This window comes from Colossoma macropomum, unplaced genomic scaffold (genome assembly GCF_904425465.1).
Source record: "Colossoma macropomum unplaced genomic scaffold, Colossoma_macropomum, whole genome shotgun sequence".
In the NCBI taxonomy this organism is placed as follows: domain Eukaryota; kingdom Metazoa; phylum Chordata; class Actinopteri; order Characiformes; family Serrasalmidae; genus Colossoma; species Colossoma macropomum.
In genome coordinates this window covers 12,651,254-12,671,227 of record NW_023494806.1, presented here as the reverse complement: position 1 = coordinate 12,671,227, position 19,974 = coordinate 12,651,254, and the positions used below count along the sequence as shown (strand labels likewise).

The 19,974-nt window shown below is 37.8% G+C and overlaps 1 protein-coding gene across 1 annotated transcript in view; it reads left to right on the top strand.

Annotated features, from left to right (window-relative positions):
• The window catches only part of fam172a (family with sequence similarity 172 member A), a 233,173-nt gene that overhangs the window by 1,331 nt on the left and 211,868 nt on the right, over positions 1 to 19,974 (top strand). Inside the window, exons 3-4 of the mRNA XM_036598465.1 lie at positions 140 to 241; positions 10,037 to 10,137. Coding sequence (XP_036454358.1) covers positions 140 to 241; positions 10,037 to 10,137 — 203 coding nt within the window. The remainder of the gene's footprint in view (positions 1 to 139; positions 242 to 10,036; positions 10,138 to 19,974) is intronic.

Here is a 19,974-nt window from a genome sequence, read left to right as displayed (position 1 = left end):
TTTTTAATGCACTAATTAGTTGCTGTTGCCTGGAATGGGTAAGCTTTGAGTGTGTAAATGTGATTATGCCTGTGCTGAAGAAGCCTGGCGAAAACCTGAGACACATTTTGCTTAATATGCATTTTGTGTTTTTATTCAGATTTGTTATCCAGGATAGATTTAGACGAGCTGATGAAGAAAGACGAACCTCCGCTCGTCTTCCCCGACACTTTGGAGGGGTTTGAATATGCTTTTAATGAAGGTAAGATACATTTCTCCAGCTCTCTTGGATTGAAATGATGGTGTGCTTTTCAAGCTAACCTCTATCTGCTGCATCTTCTATTATGCATAAGTATAAGTCAACAGCCTTTCTTTCTTTTCATAACCAGTGTTAAAATTATAAACTATAGGTGTTGTAGATAGAGATTAGATTGAAAACCCCTATTCCTTTAAAACACAGTGAGGTACAACAGATGCATTGTCAGGTCATGTTCAAATGCTTTTTTTTTTATAAATATGCTGAAGACCTTACTAACTTGGACCGAGCACTTTGAAGTGCATTATGCGCTTGTTAAACAAGTTGGTCACTCGCAGCATAAGGGGATGAGGGGACAGTGAGGAGCCCTCGGCTAGGTTAGCCTCAGTGAGCCAGCCAAACAGTTTTTGAGAAGTCTGACCATAATCTGTGAACATTTTATAAGTAATTGCTTTGTGTTTTGGTGTAGAAATGTTGTGTATTGCTTTTACTTATTTTACTTGCTTGCTGTGAAGCAGTCTTGTAACAGATGGAGTAGTTTGCCACTTAAAAACCAAGTTTGAACATAAGTAATCAGATGCTATGTTTTGAAATAGTAAGCATTTTAAAGTACTTTATTGCTGTGGCTTATAAACAGGTTTGTCTGCCATTTTTTGAGTTAAGAAAAGGAAATGCATCAGATTGCAGTGATTTCTGCACAAGTTCTGCTGCTGAAGTCAGCACTTATGTTTATTATTGCTATATTCTTGTTATGTAATTGATCCTATAGGGGGCGCACAACTAGGTGTGCCTAGTCAGTCCTGGAATTTGAACCCACAACCTTGCACTTGCCGGCTCACCTCTCCTAGAGTTATGAAACAGCCCTTAAGATGGCGTCAGGAACTCTCTTAGCAAGGCCGAGTGGACGGGGGCATGTTAAAACCAGTATTGAAATGGATGGTTAGGCTCTAGTTGTTACTACAGTGTGGTCCAAAGGTCTGAGACCACATGAAAAATCTGTTTTTTTTAAATAGACAACAAAAAGTTTTAGACTCTTGAAAATTTAAAACAAAAGGAAGTTATGACAATTAAAATGAAAAAAATTCTGCACTATTTCTAGGTCATTATTTAAATTTAAGCAAATTTGTAAAATTGACCATGTTTGAGCCTATGTACAAAAAAGGTCAGAATTTATTTATTTATTTATTTTCATTTTTTTTGTCGTATTCCTCCCACTGAAGCTCATGTTGAGATGAGGTAGATTTTATCTGCTCATCAGTGGCTTTTGCACAAACTTATGAAGTCTATGTCAGCTTGAGCGCATGCTGTCATTAAAGCAAAAGGGGGCATACAACATACTAAGGTTCTGAAAATCATGTAAACATTTAAATGTTCCACTTTTCACTCTAATTGTTATGCTAATAATATAATTTGCAGTGAAAAACTGTGTATTAAATCGAAAATCCAATACAGAGGCATTTTCACCAGCGGTCTCAGACTTTTGGACCCTACTGTTTGTTTTACCTGTTTTGTTGCCGGTTAATGAATTGCATCCCTAAACACTGACAGAGGAACATATAATAACTACAGTCCTAGGATTTTTACAGCACAGCCACATTTTACTGCAGTGGTCTGCTGTAAAATCAAGGCTACTTTGCGAACTAAAAATGATACGGTTTTTAATACCAAACGCAAACCGATCTCATGAACACTAGGGCTGAAAGATGAATGTTTTTATTTTGAAATTGCACTTTAAGTGCAGTTGTGACATTTCAAGAACTGCAATTTATTGAGATTATAATCTACATTTTCAGCAACATAGTCTTAAATTTTAAGTGGGTTAATTCAACATAAAAACACAGGGCATGTGAATTGCCTGTAGATGGGTTAGGCCAATCAGAGGCAACTAAACCTACATCACAACCACAATTTACTGGCATTTTGACACTCTACATTCAGGGTTCAAGCTTCAAGCCAGAAAAAGTAGATATTCTGGTCTTCTTGGCTAAAAAACACAGACTTTGATTTATATAAAATAATCACAGTTTAAATTGCAGTGGCGATATTAGTCAAAAAAATCACAGTTAGTTATTTTCCCCACATCATTCAGAGGAGATGGACATGGTAAATGTGTAACCATCTTACTGCTTTTGTAAAACTGACCATTTTGGATAATTAATTATAGTGTACTTTAGAGCACTTTAGTCTGCCCAAAGTTGTCTGTGAGGATGTTTGATTTGGCCCACTAGACAGTTACCCTAAGCCAGGGGTTGGCAACATTTTACTGCTGCTCTTTTACTACTTAAATAACATAATCCTATTTTGGGGTAAAATAAAGCTCTGCTGATCGTTCTAACAAGTTTCACAATTAATGGTCTTAAACGCTGGAGTTAATGTATAACTGCTAATTTACGCTTTAACCCTGAAGATTGGTGCGCAGACTGCTGGTCACCATAGCATCATAGTCGACAATTTCACCTAGCTAGTAACGAAAAAGCAAAGAGAACGATTTAAGAAGAACATTAATAATTTGGAGACGATTGGACTTATATGCGTTTATAAGCACTAGTTTCCTGATACGTTTAATCTGCAACTAGAAACTGTCAAACACTAAAAAGTCTTGAAGCTGAAGTCAGCTTCTTGTTGGAATTGTCCCGTTCCACCTTAAATGACGCAGCAGTTACATTCTGGCTCCTCAGGCACCATTTAAGGTGGAATGTTGAGAGAGATTTTACAAGAAGCTCTACTTTTGTGGAGACGTTTCCTGACTGAGATGCGAGAGAAGCAGCTATAGCTGAGCAAAAGCTTAAAGCAGACCAATGTAAGTCTGTGTTTTCATTCATTTGATATTTTTTAGCCTATACTAGTACATTAGCACATACTGAGACATTTACAGCCAAGATGGTAAAATGGACATAAAATGTTGTGGCTCTCAAGGTGGTTTGATTTTTGTTGAAAGCACAAAATGGTTCTGGTTGCGAACCCCTGCCCTAAGCACACTGCCTCAGACAATGAAAGTACATGTTTTTTACACTATATATAACTTAACAGAAGAGTGTATTTAATAACACAATTAAGGGAAATATTCTAAAAATTCTTTTTAAAATCTCAGTTTGTAAGCTACCTGCCTTTTTTGTTTGTAGGCTGATTTGTCTTTTTGGCCAAGTGTTGTACTTTGCCCACCAAGACAAAACTTTGTTGTAGTAGACTGATACTCTAGAGTGGCTCTACATGATTTGGTACTCTGAAGTATAAAGTCTAAGTAATCCAGGTACTTAAGGCAGCACAAGTGAGATATATTATGCGATTTTCATGCTATTGTGTCAAAATGCACCCACTCTATGAGGCCAGCAAAGATTCATTTTTTCGCTGAAGGGCTCTCTCTGTTTGCTTTGTTTGGATTCGATTCATTTAACATTTGGCTCTTGAGTCGATAATATGAAAGGAGCCTTTTCACAGACACTGAATTCTCTGACTTTTGAAAGCAGCGGTTTGTTTACATAACTCACAAGTTTTAGTAAACATGCTAATTACTGTATGTGAAAGCACGGCAGAGCTCTCAATAAAAAAGCGTTATGGAACAAGAACTATTATGACTGGCAGTAGTTAATATAGATACAGCAGTAGCGGAATTATGTAGCGTTGGCTGTTGATGCAGCCTTGCTAGCCTTTTTGCAGTGGGAAACAAAAGCATACTGTTCTCACTGAGCTCTCTGAATGAGGTCCAACCTGGCATGAAACCATATAGAAATGTCTTATGGTTAAAAATCAGACAATTTCTGCCTTTTTGCTATTGTATATATCACAAAGCCTCAATCTACCACAAGGCTATATGGAAAGATGGACGAAGTGAAAGTTTCCCGTTTATTGTGCGCTATAAGATGAAATGGAGCGCGAGTTGGCTGTTGACGGTGGGATTTTGGCTGTGATAGTGCTGTCTGTTTTGAGAGTCTCCTGAGTCACTGGCAGCTGAATGGACAAGTTGTGCATGCCATGGGCTGTCAGTGGCTTACTCAGCCTTGCACTCCGCTTGACGGCCACATTTGCATAACCTTGCTGCTCGCTCTAAAAGGCTCCTGTCGCTGCCTTGAATGCTTTATTTCAGTTTCTGAAAAGATACACCCGCTTATTTATTTATTTTTTATCCGTTCACTCTCTGTTTGAGACGTCATAATATGGCCCTTGCTACCTCAAATGAAAGCACCTTCGCCAAGGTCAACAGCCTTCATTTAGCCCTGAGTGCTAATTTGAGACCTTTTTTAGAATTTTTATGATCTAATGAACCAACCTATAAAATACATATGCATCTGCAAGAGAGAGAGGTTTTTGGAATCGCGCTGCATGATGGCTTCATCACAGTTAGCCTTCAGCTTGTTCATTACTGGAAATCCAAGGTTATGTACACCTAATTAAGCTAAAAAATTGAGAACAGCATGCTAATTACGCAAGGATGAAAAAAAGCATAGGGGAAAAAGTTGAGGAGGCATATTCCTCAGAGAGCCTGTGATGTGAGGGCGATGGAGCTGAACCTCCATCGCACACAGGCTTTCATTAGATCCCTCTCTTCCTTCTGTTAGGCACTGCTCTTCCTAGCGTTTTGCTTCACCCCTCTGCGAATGCATAATTGATTTCTGCAAGATACTTTTTTCCTTTGTGTGCTGTGTGCCACCATGTGCTCCCTCTATGTCTCTCACTCACTCTCACTCTCTCTCTCTCTCTCTCTCTCTATATATATATATATAATATATATATATGTATATTTATATTTATATATATTTTTTTTTATTCAGTAAGTATATGGAATTTGTGCTCTAAAATGTCAAAAAACTGTACATATATAATCATGCCTATGTGTGAATTTATTTTCAAAATAAATATTTCAAATTTTATTTTTGAAATGCCCTCAAAAAAAGTAGTTCAGTAGTAGCATCCAACAAAGTCTTAGCATATGCAGAACGTCTTCAGACCTGATGGAAAGCAGCTCATGAAGTTGCTTGAAAGAATATCTTGAACATATAAAGTTGATTTTTTTCCCCCAATAATTTAATTCTTATTCATTTTAACACAGGGGAAAAACAGACATAATCAAAAATATCAAATACAACAAAAAGTCCCCCTCCACTCTCCCCCAACGCATTCCCATCCCATCCCACCACGATATTGTGTACTTTTATTTAAAAAAAAATGTATAATTCACTGCGTAATTCCATATTATGTCGTACTTTATAATCTGATGGCTTCACTTTTAGTCTAAAATGAGTAAATTAGTAGGCTAAAAAAAAAGAAAAACCTTCTGTGAGTAGGTGTGTCTAAACTTTTGACTGATAGTGTGTGTGTGTGTGTGTGTGTGTGTGTGTGTGTGTATATATATATATATATATATATATATATATATATATATATATATAAATCTTACTTCATCTCCACACTCCAAGAAAAAAAAGAAAAGAAAATAGCAGGAGGAGTAGGCACAATTTTAGTGTCCCATCTTGATGAACAGCTTTTTAGTGCTACATGGTGTTGAACAGATAACGACGAAGGCAAATACAGTAATACTTATTGAGTTAGCCGTGTTGGATTTATCGCTTGCTAACCGTGCAAAAGTGCAGGGCTTTGAAAAACAGTCGCATAAAAATGCTTATGCAATCGTTTCTCTTCAAAGATGTTTTTCTCTCTTTTTTTTCTTTTTGCCGCGCTGGGGTAATTGAGAAAGTATGAGGCCCTTGGGCTGTTTGGGTTAAGTGTGTATGCTTTGAGTATTTTAGCTTTGTGCATTTGCAATCAGAGAGGTCACAATTAGATTTAACACTGTTTGGGGCTTCATTATCTGCTAGTGTCAACACAAGGATAGATGGGTCTATCTCTCAAGCACACAGTTTTCAGAAGTATTACACACCACTTGCTTTGCTTTGAAGTTGGTGCGTTCTCTCACAAGTGGATGTAATACTTTTGCTGAACTTTTAAAAGTGTTTTGCATTTCTAATGATGTTGAAATTTGGGAATGACTCTGTAACTGTGTTCCCCAGAAAGTCATCCCTTTGTGACGTGACAAAGGGTGCACAGCAGCATCATCAGTTGCCATATATACATTCACATCTTCATATCATTCTTTTACTTTTCTTAAACACTTTTTATTCAAGTTTGAGCCATTTTATATCATGTTTGAACAGAGAATGGCTGAATTGAAGTTTGTGTGTATTATTTTTATTTTTTGAAAAACACCTCACTGCTCTTGTGCATTAATGTTGGCAGTAAGTCAGTGACAGCTTACTTACACTTAGAGATGAAACAGTATGAAAATGTAATATGATTATAGTGAGCAAAATTGTCACTGTTATCAGTGTTATTGCGGTATTGTTTAAATGTGCTCCTAATGAAGTAAATTGGCACAACCTATAGCTTCTGCATTAATAGTAGTGCTGTGTGAACCAACCTCACTGCAAAGTTAATAACAAAACCTGCTAGAGACGACGCAGAGCAAGTGTGTTGTTATTGTTATTGAGTGAGGCTCTTGTAGTGTAATGCTGGACTATCACCTTTCAGTCCAGGCTGTCTTTGGGAATTGAGTGCATCACACAGGTACTTTGTCTCGTACAAATCAGCAAAGTCAGATGACTAAGTGCATTTGCATGCACTTAATAATCCGATAACTGCAGAAAATCAGATTTTGTCAGTAATCTGATCAACGTGTTGACATGCCCTTGGGTAATCAGATAATGGGAAAACTCTGGGTCTACATGAGTCAGACAGTAATCGGATTTCTGCTTTGCAACCAGCCAGTAAACTCTCAGAAGAAGACGTGACGCAAACGTAACGTAAAACTTTTAACATTGCGTCACTTTACCTGAAAACATGAACATACATCATCTAGAAGATGAAGAAAATTCAAATCCTTCATTTGGTCAACCATGTAGTTGGTTTCAGTGTCGTTCCAAAAGTGTTTTGCTGCCATCTCACGGAAATGCTGCTTGCTTATTTCCGGTACGGTGGCCTGTTTTCACATGTGCAGACTGAGAAATCCGAAGGAAATTCAAGTAAAAGTATACATGCACTGAGAAATCTGATTACTGAGCTAAAATCCAGCTCTCGTTATCAAATTTCTTTATCTGATTTCTTTATCGGATTTCTAGACCTTACTCAAAATCTAAGAAATAGGAGAATGCTGTTTACATGACCATTTGAATAATCAGATAACTGCAGAAATCTGATTATGGGCTATGTTAACACACTCACTTACAAATTAAATTCCAGTACCTCCTCTGATGAAAACTACACTCTTAAAAATAAAGGTCCCTAAATGGTGCTTATGTTGGACGTATCATTCTAGGAAAACGTTTTAATTCAAGTAGAAATTGTCTAAACATTGAAAAAAGTTGTTCACGCTCCTTTCATTTACAAAAATGATTCTTTAAAGAACTGTTTTTAGAATTCTTTAAAGTGTTGCTCCATAGAACCTTAATCATCACCTAATCATATTGCAATTCGTAATTTTATAATAAATAGTGCTTTAGGCTTATCTTGGTACATTCATCTGCAGTGGAACAGTGATCAGTTATTATTAAAAGTGTGGTTGTTTACCTCCAAGCCTCCACACCAACTCAGCAGCTGTTTAGCGACCTCTGTGCTCAGTCAGACACTCACCGTATTGTCTGGCCTTGGCTTAGCTGGAGACTGGTCAGTGTGTGTGAAGTTCTCTGGCCTCTGCTCCAGCCAGCATCTCAAAGGCCTCTCGTAGGAGGAGAACAGTTGTGGTGGTCCAGCCACACACACGCTCACTCACACACACATAAACACTCGCTAAGGGCTCTCAGGTGGGTGGGGTACAGAGGCAGAGAGAGAGAGTGAGAGAGAGAGGGGTGAGAGAAGGCCTCCAGCACCAGCTGTCTGAGGCAGGCGTGCCAGACGTCCCAGAAGGCCGCGGGAATAGTGACTGGAGCAGCATTAGCCGTCCACGGGCCGTGTACCTGCCAGATGGGGGGGCACCAGCCAAACACATTTAATTGCATGAAGGGGAGAAAGATGCTCATGAATCTGGCCCAGAGTTCTCAACTGAAGGTTCCAGCTAGTTTCACTGATTTTAGGCCAGAGCACACAACCTGACAAACACCAGCATTCTGATGTTGGCAGTCGATTTAGAATACTTAGCAGAACAAATGAACCAAATGAACCAGTGTGAATGGGAGAACATTCTAACACAGTGTGAATGGAGGAGAACTATCTAGAGCAGTGTGAATGAGGAAGAACTTTCTAGACCAGTATGAATGGAGGAGAAAATTGTAGAGGAGTGTAAATAGGGCAGGGCATTCTAGATGAGTTTGAATAGGGGTGAATTCTCTAGGACAGCATCAGGTAGAACATTTTAGAACAATGTGAACAAAGTAGAACATTCTACAAAAGTGCAGATGGGGAAGAACATTCCATGCCTGTGTGAATGGAGGAGAACATTCTAGAACTGCATGAGTAGGGCAGGACATTCTAGAATAGCGTAAATAGCGGAGAACACTGCAGGACAGCATAAATTAGGGAAAACACTTTGGAACAGAGTGAACTGGATAGTGTGAATAGGAGGAGAACATTCTAGAACAGTGTAGGTGGAGGACGACACTCTTAACACGGATGAATTGATGAATAACATTCTAGAACAGAGTCAAAGGTGAGAACTTTAAACAGTGTGAATGGTCTAGAACCTTCTATGGGAGGACATCATTCATGGACAGTGTAAATGGGGGATAACATCTAGAACTGGTTGTGAAGATTCTATGGGAGGGGAAAAACATTCTAGATGTGTGCATGGAGAGAGCGTTCTAGGTTAGTGTTAGCAGTTGTGGTACTGTTTCTTTACTTAAGTTGCTGCGTTTCTCATTCCTGTTTTTTCAGCAATTTAGTTGTCTATTTAATTTTATTTCATATGTAATTTGTTGCTTTAGTAGCCTGTGCATACTTTTTAATACTTTTTGGAAATGAAAAATGGCTCAGTGGTAAGCGGCTCAAGTACCTACAACACTTCCATGTTTAACCAATTGATGTACAAGTTAAAATACCACATAACCTGTTGTGATTGGCCTAGTGATGAAATTGATGAAAGTGATGAAAATTTTTCATAATTTTACCTTGGATGAGCATACAACATTACCCATCTGAAACATTTTGATTACGTGATATTGTAATACTTATACAGTTGGGTTTGGATTTTCTGTTGTTTTGTTGAACTCAATAGTCCCTTGTGATTAAAATACTAGATTTAATGTAATGATGAATTTTCTTTAGCTATGTGGTTTGATCGATTTGAGATTTTTTTCTGATTTATTTCTCAGGCAAGCTCAGAGGACACATGAACCAAAAGACACTTAAAAAATTTAGATATATACATCAATGGGTTAACCTATAAAAGTCTTTGTATGTAGTTAATTACATATAAGTGTGGTAATTAACTACATAATTGTGTAATTACATTTACTTTGGATTTGCGTTATATATTCATACATTTGAATTTGTACTTGCTTTAATGTCAGAAAATGACTGAATGTGGCAAAAATCAGACAAAAAAAGGACATTTTTTCTTTCCACAGAACAATCAACATACAAACACATCAGTAACTTTTTTTTTATCAAATTCAAGTTATAATAAAAGATCTTGTTTTGTACTTATAAAACACAAATATGGTGTCGTTTGAAAGTTTAGGATCACTTTTGCTTCTGCTTTTGCACTCTGCTTCTGTCAACGAGCTATGAGTGAGAAACAATGAAACAAATTTCAAGGTGTGTACTACATGGGGTACCTAGCAGGACATGTAGTGTTAATTAGTGCACTTCTCTCTGTAGATGGTCAGCTGCGACACACTACAACAGGAGAGCCATTTGTCTTCAACTACAAGGAGGATCTGCACAGGTGGAACCAGAAAAGATATGAAGCACTGGGAGAGGTAATTTTCACCTTTGCTGTATTTCTTACAACAACGTTTTGTACGATTTTAATCGCTTCTTAATTAGTCACACAGTTTATCCGTGTAAGACGCTCAGATGTGTTTCATATTCTCTCCCCGTTTTAGACGTGGTAGTTAACAAATAAGGGAGGAAAAATGTTGAGTGTGAATATATTATTAGATGAAAAAAGGGTGGTGGTAGTGTGGACTATTAGTGGGGAACTTTGATGATGATTTTGATGCATCTCTGTTTCCCAGGTTTAATAACTTTGTAATTGGATTCTGTGCAGTAATTGGAACCGCTCTCCGGAACACTGCAGACACACACACACACACACACACAATAGAATGACTCTAATAAACTCACACAATCTTACCCTTTACCATTTCCCTCTTTTTAATCCCCTCTCTCTCTTTCTCTCACTCTCTCTCTCTGTCTCTCTGTTTCTCTTCTTTTCTCTCTTTCTCTCCCTTTCTCTTTTATTCTTACTTTCTCTCTCACACATTCTTTCTCTCTGTTTTTTCCTTATCTTCTCTCTCACCCTCTTTCTCTTTTTTAAACTCTGTCTTTGTGTCACTATCTCTCTCGCTCTTTTGCATTTTCTTACTTTCTCTCTTTTTTGTCTATTCATGTCTCACTTTCTCTCTTTTTCTCTCTTCATCTTTTTCTCACTCTTTTGTTCTTATCTTGTCCTTGTTCTCTCTCGCTTTCTCTCTCTTTTCTCTGTCTCTCTTACATTTTCCCTCTTGCTGTCTTCTTCTGTCACATTCTCTCTGTCTCTCTCTCTCTCCCTCTCTCTCTCACTGTCATCTTACTTTCTTTCATTGTCTTTTCCACACCTCTTTCTGTTTCTCTTATCTTTTTTGGTGTAACTCTCTCATTTTCTCTCTCTCTTTCTCCTTCTGTTACTTGTTCACTCACCCTCTCTTTTTTCTGTTTTTGGTCACAATTTCTCCCTCCACCTCGCTCTCACACTTTCTTACTCTTACTGTCACTCACTCACTTCCCCCCTTCTTTTTGTCTTCCTCTCTTTACTTTGTCTTCTTACTTACTGTATGTCTCCCTCTTTCTCTCTCTCTCTCTCTCTCTCTCTCTTTCTCTCTAACTCTCTCACTCTCACTTACTCACTCACTCACTTATCCCTCACTCTTTCTTTTTCTCTTTCTCTCATTTCTCCATCTGTCTTTTCTCAGTTTCTGTCTCTCTTTCTCTTGCTGTCACTTGCACTCCCACTGTCTTTCTCCCTCTCACTGTCTGTCCACTCATTTACTTACTTAGTTAGTCATTAACTGCTCTGTCTACAGTTTTCTTTATAAGCTCAGTAAGGTAAAAAGCTCTACCGGCTTCTACAAACTCTTACTGAACTTTAACTGTCTTTCCTGCATGCCGTATGACTCAAATGTATGCAGCACTATAGAGTGAGGGTAAATTAGGAGAAAATGTCTGTGTGTGTATGTACTGGTGTCGTGTTTCTCTTGATTCGGCTCTGCTTTGCTGTGATTTACAGTCATCTCTTCTCTTGTGCTTACACCTTCATGCTTAAACAAGCGTTAATCCTCTGTACCCCTTGCCTCATGTAGGCCCAGTGGGTGTGTATGTATGTGTGTTTCTGAACTGTCTTAGGATAAGTGATGTTTTTTTTTAATTTGACATCTACATGATCCAAACTCTGTTAGAGTGATCCACATTCAGGATAACTGTAGTGGACAGCAGTGTGATCAGCTTCATTTTTGGGAAATGGACACTTCACCTTTGTATGTGGCCTGCCTGTGTTAGGCACCTTGCACAAGTTCAGATGGCGTTCATTCAGTCCCAGTGCATGCAATATGCATAAGCTAATCAGAAGAGTGTGTGTTTGCTTGCTTAATTATCTTTGTTCATTTGCTTCTGTGTTATTTGGCTTTAATTGTTCTGCTTATTCTTTTGAAGTTCAAAGAAAAGCGAATGACTTGTTTAGGATTACCTATGTGTGTTTTATGTATTTTATGTCTAATCCAGGTATGCTCCTCAGAGAAATAGCCCTTTGTAAAGTCTGCCTCTTGCACATTTCACTTTCTCAGCTGTGTGCATCAGAAACCAGCACAAAGCAGCACGTTTGGGTACTTTATGAACTCGTGAACTTTCTGTTTGTTAGATTTGTTTAAAGTTTAAAGCCAGAGACACAAACATGCCAAGTCAGTCCATTCAGAGTGCTAATTAGTACTAAGTGATATATCATCTATTCCAGTATACCAATATTAATGCAACACACTATTAATTTTTGGCTTTAATGATATTAGTAGTAGTTTCTCATTACAATTTACTAATTACTTCTCAAGTAAAACTGTAATGAGACAGATTACTTCCTCAACAAAGTAATCTTATTACTCAAGTTACTCTGTAAAACCCGTGCAACTGGAAAGTACAAAGGAAAACCCAGTAGTCCTTTTCAGTAGCAATGCGGCAACATGGGATTTGTGGACTGAAGCCGATATGTGATATTTTTCATGTACATTCTTGCTGATGCTAATACATAAGTATGTTTAAAATGTAAAAATTAAGATAATAATAGTAAGTAAGTTTAATTTATATAGCGCCTTTCTAAAACCTGTGGTCACTTTGTAATTTTGACAGTAGACATACAGGAACACAAATGAACTGTAGTATAAAAAACACATACACCCATACACAATAGTCCCTCCGCTGGTGAGAAAAAGTTCCTCAACAGAGATTTTTACTTGTTAGTATGGAGGTAGTGTCCCAAATGATCTGCTCTGTTGTAGTACAACAGCGTCATCAAAAAAATTGGTTAAATTTAATATAGGTTTGATGGCATTATTTTTAAGCAGTTATCTGCCAGTATCTGAACTGAACAGGAATGGCTAGTGCTATTTGAAAGCTCTTGTAAAACAGATGCTTTGAAATCTTTATGAATTGAACAGAGCTGTTTCTGAATGAAAATTACATGCAGGGACAGGATCAGATAGAAAATATTGATATTTTAACTGCATTGCATTTGATTTAATGTTGTCTCTTAGCAAACAAGTAATACAAGTAGTAAATTCTTATTAAGTGATTAAAGGTACTGTGTCACACTACTTTGTTACAGGAAAAGTAGTTACATTACTACAGCACGCTACTTTGTACCGTGTTACCCCCAATTGCAGAAAACTAATATTATAGTGCATATTATTAAATATCAAAATTAGTTGGAATGTACATCCCTAGTTGTGGCTATCAATATTGTCAGTACTTATCAAACCTCAGAAAACTGATATTGTAATGTATATTATGAAAATGTGTTGTAGTGTCCTGTGTTATGTTATATTTATTGCCCTATCAGGCTTAAACCTGCTATCATAGTTTTTATTAGTTAATTCAGGCTGACTTGTTAATGTTGCTTAGGCACCAGTTTTGTTTTTCTAGCTAATGATGCTGCTTAGGTAACACATTTGTTCTTCTTGCTAATGATTGTAGCTAGCTTGCCTAACTAACTAGCTAGCTAAAAGTAATAATAGTCCAACAATTGTTCAACCACTGTCGTTCTGTGTTAAGCCCATTAACTATTGTCATGAAGTCCAATGACCATAACCCAGAACCCTGAAAGAAAGTGGAGAAGGGTGGCATTTTAAGGGTTGTTAGCTTTTAGCCCTGTAAACATGACGTTTTTATAGAGTAGCGATACTAAGAAAAATAATGAGTTTGTTAATTAATGCAAAAGTATGATCTGATATGATACTGTGATAAATTAGAAAAATCCTGTGATATTGAATTTTATTAGTAGCGTCCAGCACTACACAAACATGATACGTCAATCCATTCAGAGTGCTGATGAATTGGTTTAGCATGATTGGACAGTTTGGTCATACTCAGGTCGTGTTCAGCTGTTATTAAGTTATGAAGCTGCTGTTCAGAGTGGAATAGTGGAGTTCATCTCCATCTCAGAGAGGCTGCGCTAACGTAGCCTAGCCCCAGGCAAACTTGCATGAATGTAGTCATATATGTATTCATTTAACATATAGAGTAGGAACACTTATGGGTCACTAAGTTCTTCACAATCTTCAAGTTTCCACACGCAGAGAGACTGTCAGTCAATTTCTTATATGACCCATATAGTGCCCTTGAATTCCTCATAACCGCGTGTCCGGGCGTAAAGGTGTGGAGAGGGAAATTGCTCAGTTTGTGCGGCCGCCGCTGCTTCTGGAGGTGTGTGAATGGCTGTGTGAGTGCAGCTCTGCGCTTTCTCTCGCCTTCGTCTGTGTGAACAACAGGCCGCTGGTGTGCGAGAGAGTGGGCGAGAGGGCCTTTGTGAGGACGCACGCAGTAGCAGATGTCCAATTTGCACTTCAGCCTGCTATGAATGAGGAGCTGGTCTGCAGGTTCACACACAGGCACACACACAGAAACGTACGCACATATATGCAGCTGGGTCTGGGCACTGAGGTCAAGGTGCTGGATTTGATGAGACTGCATATGCATTTTCGTAGCCTGCTGATGGTATGTTGATAAGGTTTAATAGAAAGTGACCAGTCAAATCATCAGTTCTGTAATTCCTCTCTTTTTGCATATCGCTAATTGCATTTAGGACCATTGTTTTCCATGGTTTATGTTTGTAGTTCAGTATGCTTCTTCATATGTTTCTAATAGGCCTATATTTGTGTATGTCTTTCAAGAGCAGCACCTCTTTGTCATGTTTTTGTTTGTTCACTTATGAAAAACGCTGAAATCACTCCTTACATCTGTGTTACGTTTCATCATGTGGATACAACAATTCAGTGAAAAAGGATGGTTTTGCTCATATTTATGAGTTAGTATGTTAGTACTTTAATATTCATAACATAAGGTTATATAAAGGTGCAAATATGTACTTTTCACCTGGAAAAAAAAGAGTTTATGGTACACAATTGGACCTTAAAACCACTGTGGTACCTTTGAATGAGTGGGGCTAAACTGCTGAATAGGCAGATTGTAACATCACAAAAACAACTAATTCCAAATGGGCTGGATTAGCAGTTTAGTGTCTGTATATGCACTGAATGAATGGTATGTTTTGAAATTTTAACATGTTTAAATACTATATCAAGCTTTTTTTTCAGTAAAATTGGCCCTTGAATATATAAAAAAAAAAACAGCAACAAGAAACTGTTTAACATTAAAAAATCTCTGTAAACTGTTTATATTTCTCAGAAGTGTTTTTACAAATGTGACATAGAGAGTTTATTCCTTTAGACAGAGCTGATGGAAATGCAGTCTTACTTACACTTGGATGGAAACCTGGCTAATCTTGCTATGTACTGTGCAAGGCACCACACTAAGCTAGATAAAACTTTCAGTCATATAAATATAACTTTTGCAACTGTTAGACTTTCCATCAATAAGAGTGCTAACCTGGAACCAGTTTTCAAGTTTCACGTCCCCAACAGATACAGTTATATGAACGTAGGCGCTCTGACCAGCAGGCCTCAGCGTCCTGGGCCGAACCACCTCTTCTAATCCCAGGTGTGAATTAGAATTCACAGTTAGTCTCTGTCAGGTCTCAAATTAACTGGGGCTGGTGTGGGATGCATGGCTGGCGGAGTGTGGCGGCAGCAGCAGCACGCTCTCTAATGTGGTCTTCACGGCCACCCAGAGGCTGCACCGCGCAGAGCCTAGAAACAAAGCGCCCGTGTCGTGCTCGTTCATCCGAAACTCTCTCTTTGTTACATGGTGTCGGCATCATCGTTAGGGGGCATGTTGAGATATCCCACCGCAAACTCACACCTACCCTTACACACGTGCACACACACGCACCACAGTGAGAAATCATACCATGATTTGCATCATTGAATGCTGGCAAGTGATCAGTTTGCCTCAGAGGTGTTCGTGCAAGTGTGTGTGTGTCGGATATCAGAGGGGAAAAAAAGAGCCCTGTAACAAATATATCCTGAAATAGCACATACTCAGTCTGTGTGATGTGATGTTACCTGTGTATTTCTTCCTGTTGTGTAGTAGAGAATTATACTCCAATAGTTTTAGTTAAGCAGTGCTTTACTGACTGATAATTTCACACTTCTAATACTAAGTTAAACTCATAATACGCTGAGTTGCTATTATCGGCTGATATTATTGGCCAACCGATATATTTGTGGATGTGTGTGTAAGAGAGAGAGAGCGGTATGTGAGGGGTTGGGGGTGCGGATGGGGTTTATTTGGGCTCTTTGTATATTCGTTTGGACATCAGTAAATGTATAACTGATGATGTCCTAGATGACAAACAAGTTTTTTAGACAGCAAAAATACGACATTATTTTTTCGTCCTCTGTTTGATATCTTCGTGAACTTTTTGCAGGAAACATGAACTCACTCGACCAATGACAGTCGTCTCTGCCTTTGGCATGGCAATAACCAAGATGATGGCTTGGCTGTGTCCCAGCAACTAGAACTTTTTGACAAATGTCAAAAGGATTAGTTTGTCTTCTGCTTCATCATGTGTGGTGCTGCATCTCCAAAAGCAGCTCAGACCGAATCACAGACATTTGAGCTGTCTATGAAAGAACTCATAAAGTTTCAGCTCTGAATGAGATGGCGAAACACTCTTTTGTCCTTATGCTTGGAAAGTAGCCTGCCTAGGGCCAGTCAGTCTTTTGACTGCTAGCCTGTTCAGTTTGCTACCCTGGAGTAACCTAAACTGTTCCAAAGCAGATACATTTTGTTGTATGAACAGTTTCTCTGGATGTCCAGGTTGTTGTCTGGTTTACAAGGTCATTAAGGAGTCAGAATACAAGTGATGCTGCCTGCAAGCTAACACTGCTTTGCATATAACTGACCTCATAAGACAACCTGGCACCCTCACCAATAATAATACCCTACGCAAACCAGCAAACCTTTGTCCTTTGCATACACACACACACACACACACACACACACACAGAGTCATTGGACATTTGTTTAGATTTGACAGATATTTCTAACCCTTGTTTGATGATAGATTTATGGTACTCTGGAGGAGCAGAATGATTTGGTGATTCTGGGTTATTGTGCTGAAATATCTGTATTTTATTAATTTTACTGCTTTAATATCTATATAGAAATAAATGCTGTATTTTCATTTTCTTTTCTAGATTTTTATGTATCATTATTGACAGCTGCAGATACGTACATGAAAAATATGCGATGCAAGCATTTATACCAGACACATTTATTCCAGTGTTTTGAAAGAGCAACTGCAGGTACAGTTTCTGTTTGTATGTGTTTCGTGAGTCACAAGGGTTAGGATCTCCCACACACACACACGCACGCACACACACACACACACACACACACACACACACACACACACACACACACACACACACACACACACACAGTGGCCTGACTGTATGTGAGGGGAAGCGAGTGTGCGAAGGGGGCTGCAGGGGCCTGTTCTCTGTGATAGGTGACACAGTATGGGCTCGGCTCCAGATGGGAGAGTATTAAGCTGTTAATAAATGGGGATTTTTCACTCCTCTCTCTGCATCTGTGGCATGACAGACACACACACAGTATTCTAATGAAGCAGGCCGGGCCAGATGGCTGTCTTATCATCCTTCTCTTCCCTCTTCCCCCTCACTCTGTATTGTGTCTCTCTGTACACTGTAAAGTGTATTAGGAACTATAGACTCATTGAGAGAGAGGCAATTGCTACAGTATTTATAAAGCAGTATTTGCTTTGCAAATTAACAAAACTGTTTTGTTGGTTTGGTAGCACTTTATATCAACAGGTCCCTTCAAATAGCAACTTAACCATTGTCTAATAGTTTTATAATGATATAGTTAATAATTTTGTAATTGTTACTTGTGAACAATGCTACCATTAAAATTATTAACTATTTCCTTAGTGACATGCAGATAACTAAAGCACTGTAATTTTTTTTTTTCAGGTTAGATGTAATAAGTAGTACAAGATATTTGTATAAATACGTTATAAAGTCACAACAGTGGTTGAATGATTATGAATGGTTAATATTCTTTGTAACATTAATAACGATTATTGGGCCACATTGTAAAGTAACAACTTTAAAAAGTACATTTTAACCATGTATTAATGATTAACTAAGCACCAGGCAAAGTAGCAAGATAGCAAATAACTTTTAAGCATGTAATTTGCATGTAACATGCAGTTTAGTACATTTTAATAGTCAAGCCGTATAATGTTTGAGTTATGAGTGTCAAATAACTATCATTAGTAAAAAAATAAATGATGAGATTAATTTAATTCAAACTGTTTTATTTTTGTGTTATTCATCACTAAGTAAATGGTTTATAATTCTAATGGTACCATTTATTAATGCATATGTAGCTTTTATATAATCAGTAACTTTCATAAACAAACTGTTATAGTTATTAAGTTGCTTTTTATTAGGGCCTGTTGTTATAAGGTGTCACTGTTGTTTTATATTTTCTATAAAAAATTTGGTTGATGGAACTTGTATTGTAGCACTGCCTTCCAAAATGATGACCAAACTCTAACAAGATGACTGGCCACCTGCTTTTCTCATTTTATCTCAACTGTATTTATATGATGCCTTTTCCACTATGTCACTAGCAATAAATAATGTAAATGAGTAAATAACATAAAGTGAATAAGTGTAAAACAAAAACTGTAAGTAAACAGTGAAAATTAAGTAAATTAATACTCTAAAAGGAACTAAAACCATATACTTAAAGTGAAGATAATCAAAGAAAAAATTTATTAAAAAAAAACAAAAAAAAAAGATGTTGAGATTTTTAAAACTATGCTTTGAAATCATATGTTGTTTCCCGTTTGTCTCTTTCAGGTTTCGTCTTGTATTTTGTGTCCACATCTCTTATGTAATCCTTTGAGGAAAATTTGATTAAAAATTGCAGTGGGCGGTTAGCTCCTGGAGCAGAGGGCGCACCCACGTTGATCTTTCCATCCGCTCACAAATCGATGCCATGCAAATGAAAGGCCACAAGTTAAATCTTTTGTTGGCAGTGCCTTCACCTACAAAAACTCACAGTACTGCAGTTCTGGGCTTGATTCACAGTAGCAGGCTTAATGCGAGGGTTCCCAGCCCTGCTTCTGGAGAGCTGCCCTTCTGCAGAGTTCAGATTAACCTCAAGCAGTACAGAGATTTATCCCATTTCCAGAATGTATAACACTTACAGAGATTTGCCCAGCTATGTTTATAAAATAATAAGTAGCATTATAATGAACATCTAAAATGCATCTGAACCCAACTTTCAGCCTTTATGTGAAGAGGTGGAAAATGATGAGGAATAAGAAAAATTAAGATTTGACAATTGAGAACTCACAGTAATATTTGACATATCAGTCGGTAAACCAATGTTTCACTAAAACTATTGGGGTCTGTTTGTTTAAGAACCATATAAAGTAATGTTTTCTGATATTACTGGTTATCAGAATTTTTAGCTCCTTAAAATCTGTATCAGTAAAAAAAAACATTCATTTTTCAGGCCGCAGTAGGGAATGATAATTTATGGCCCGTTTTGGACTCATGGAATGGATGTGGTAGATGCTAGCAGAGCTAAGAACCAAATGAAAAAAAAAAAAGCCAGATTGCTCCAAGCAGAACCAGTATTCAGAAGTTTCCTTTCTTGTGTTCAAACCCCAGTTAGGCCTGTCACTTTTATTACATAATCGCCTGATCACAAGTATTTGAGAAAATTTGCAGTTATTTAAGCCGACCACAATTATTTTTCACAAAAGTTAGTCTCGCTATCATAATTACATCATAGTTATCTAAAACTGTGTCACAACGAGCAGTGAAATGGATGCCTTTCTTTAACAGATAGGTTCAGACAAAACAAAGGAAGCAGGAAACACGTCCACTGAGACACTTTATGGGTCCTAAAGG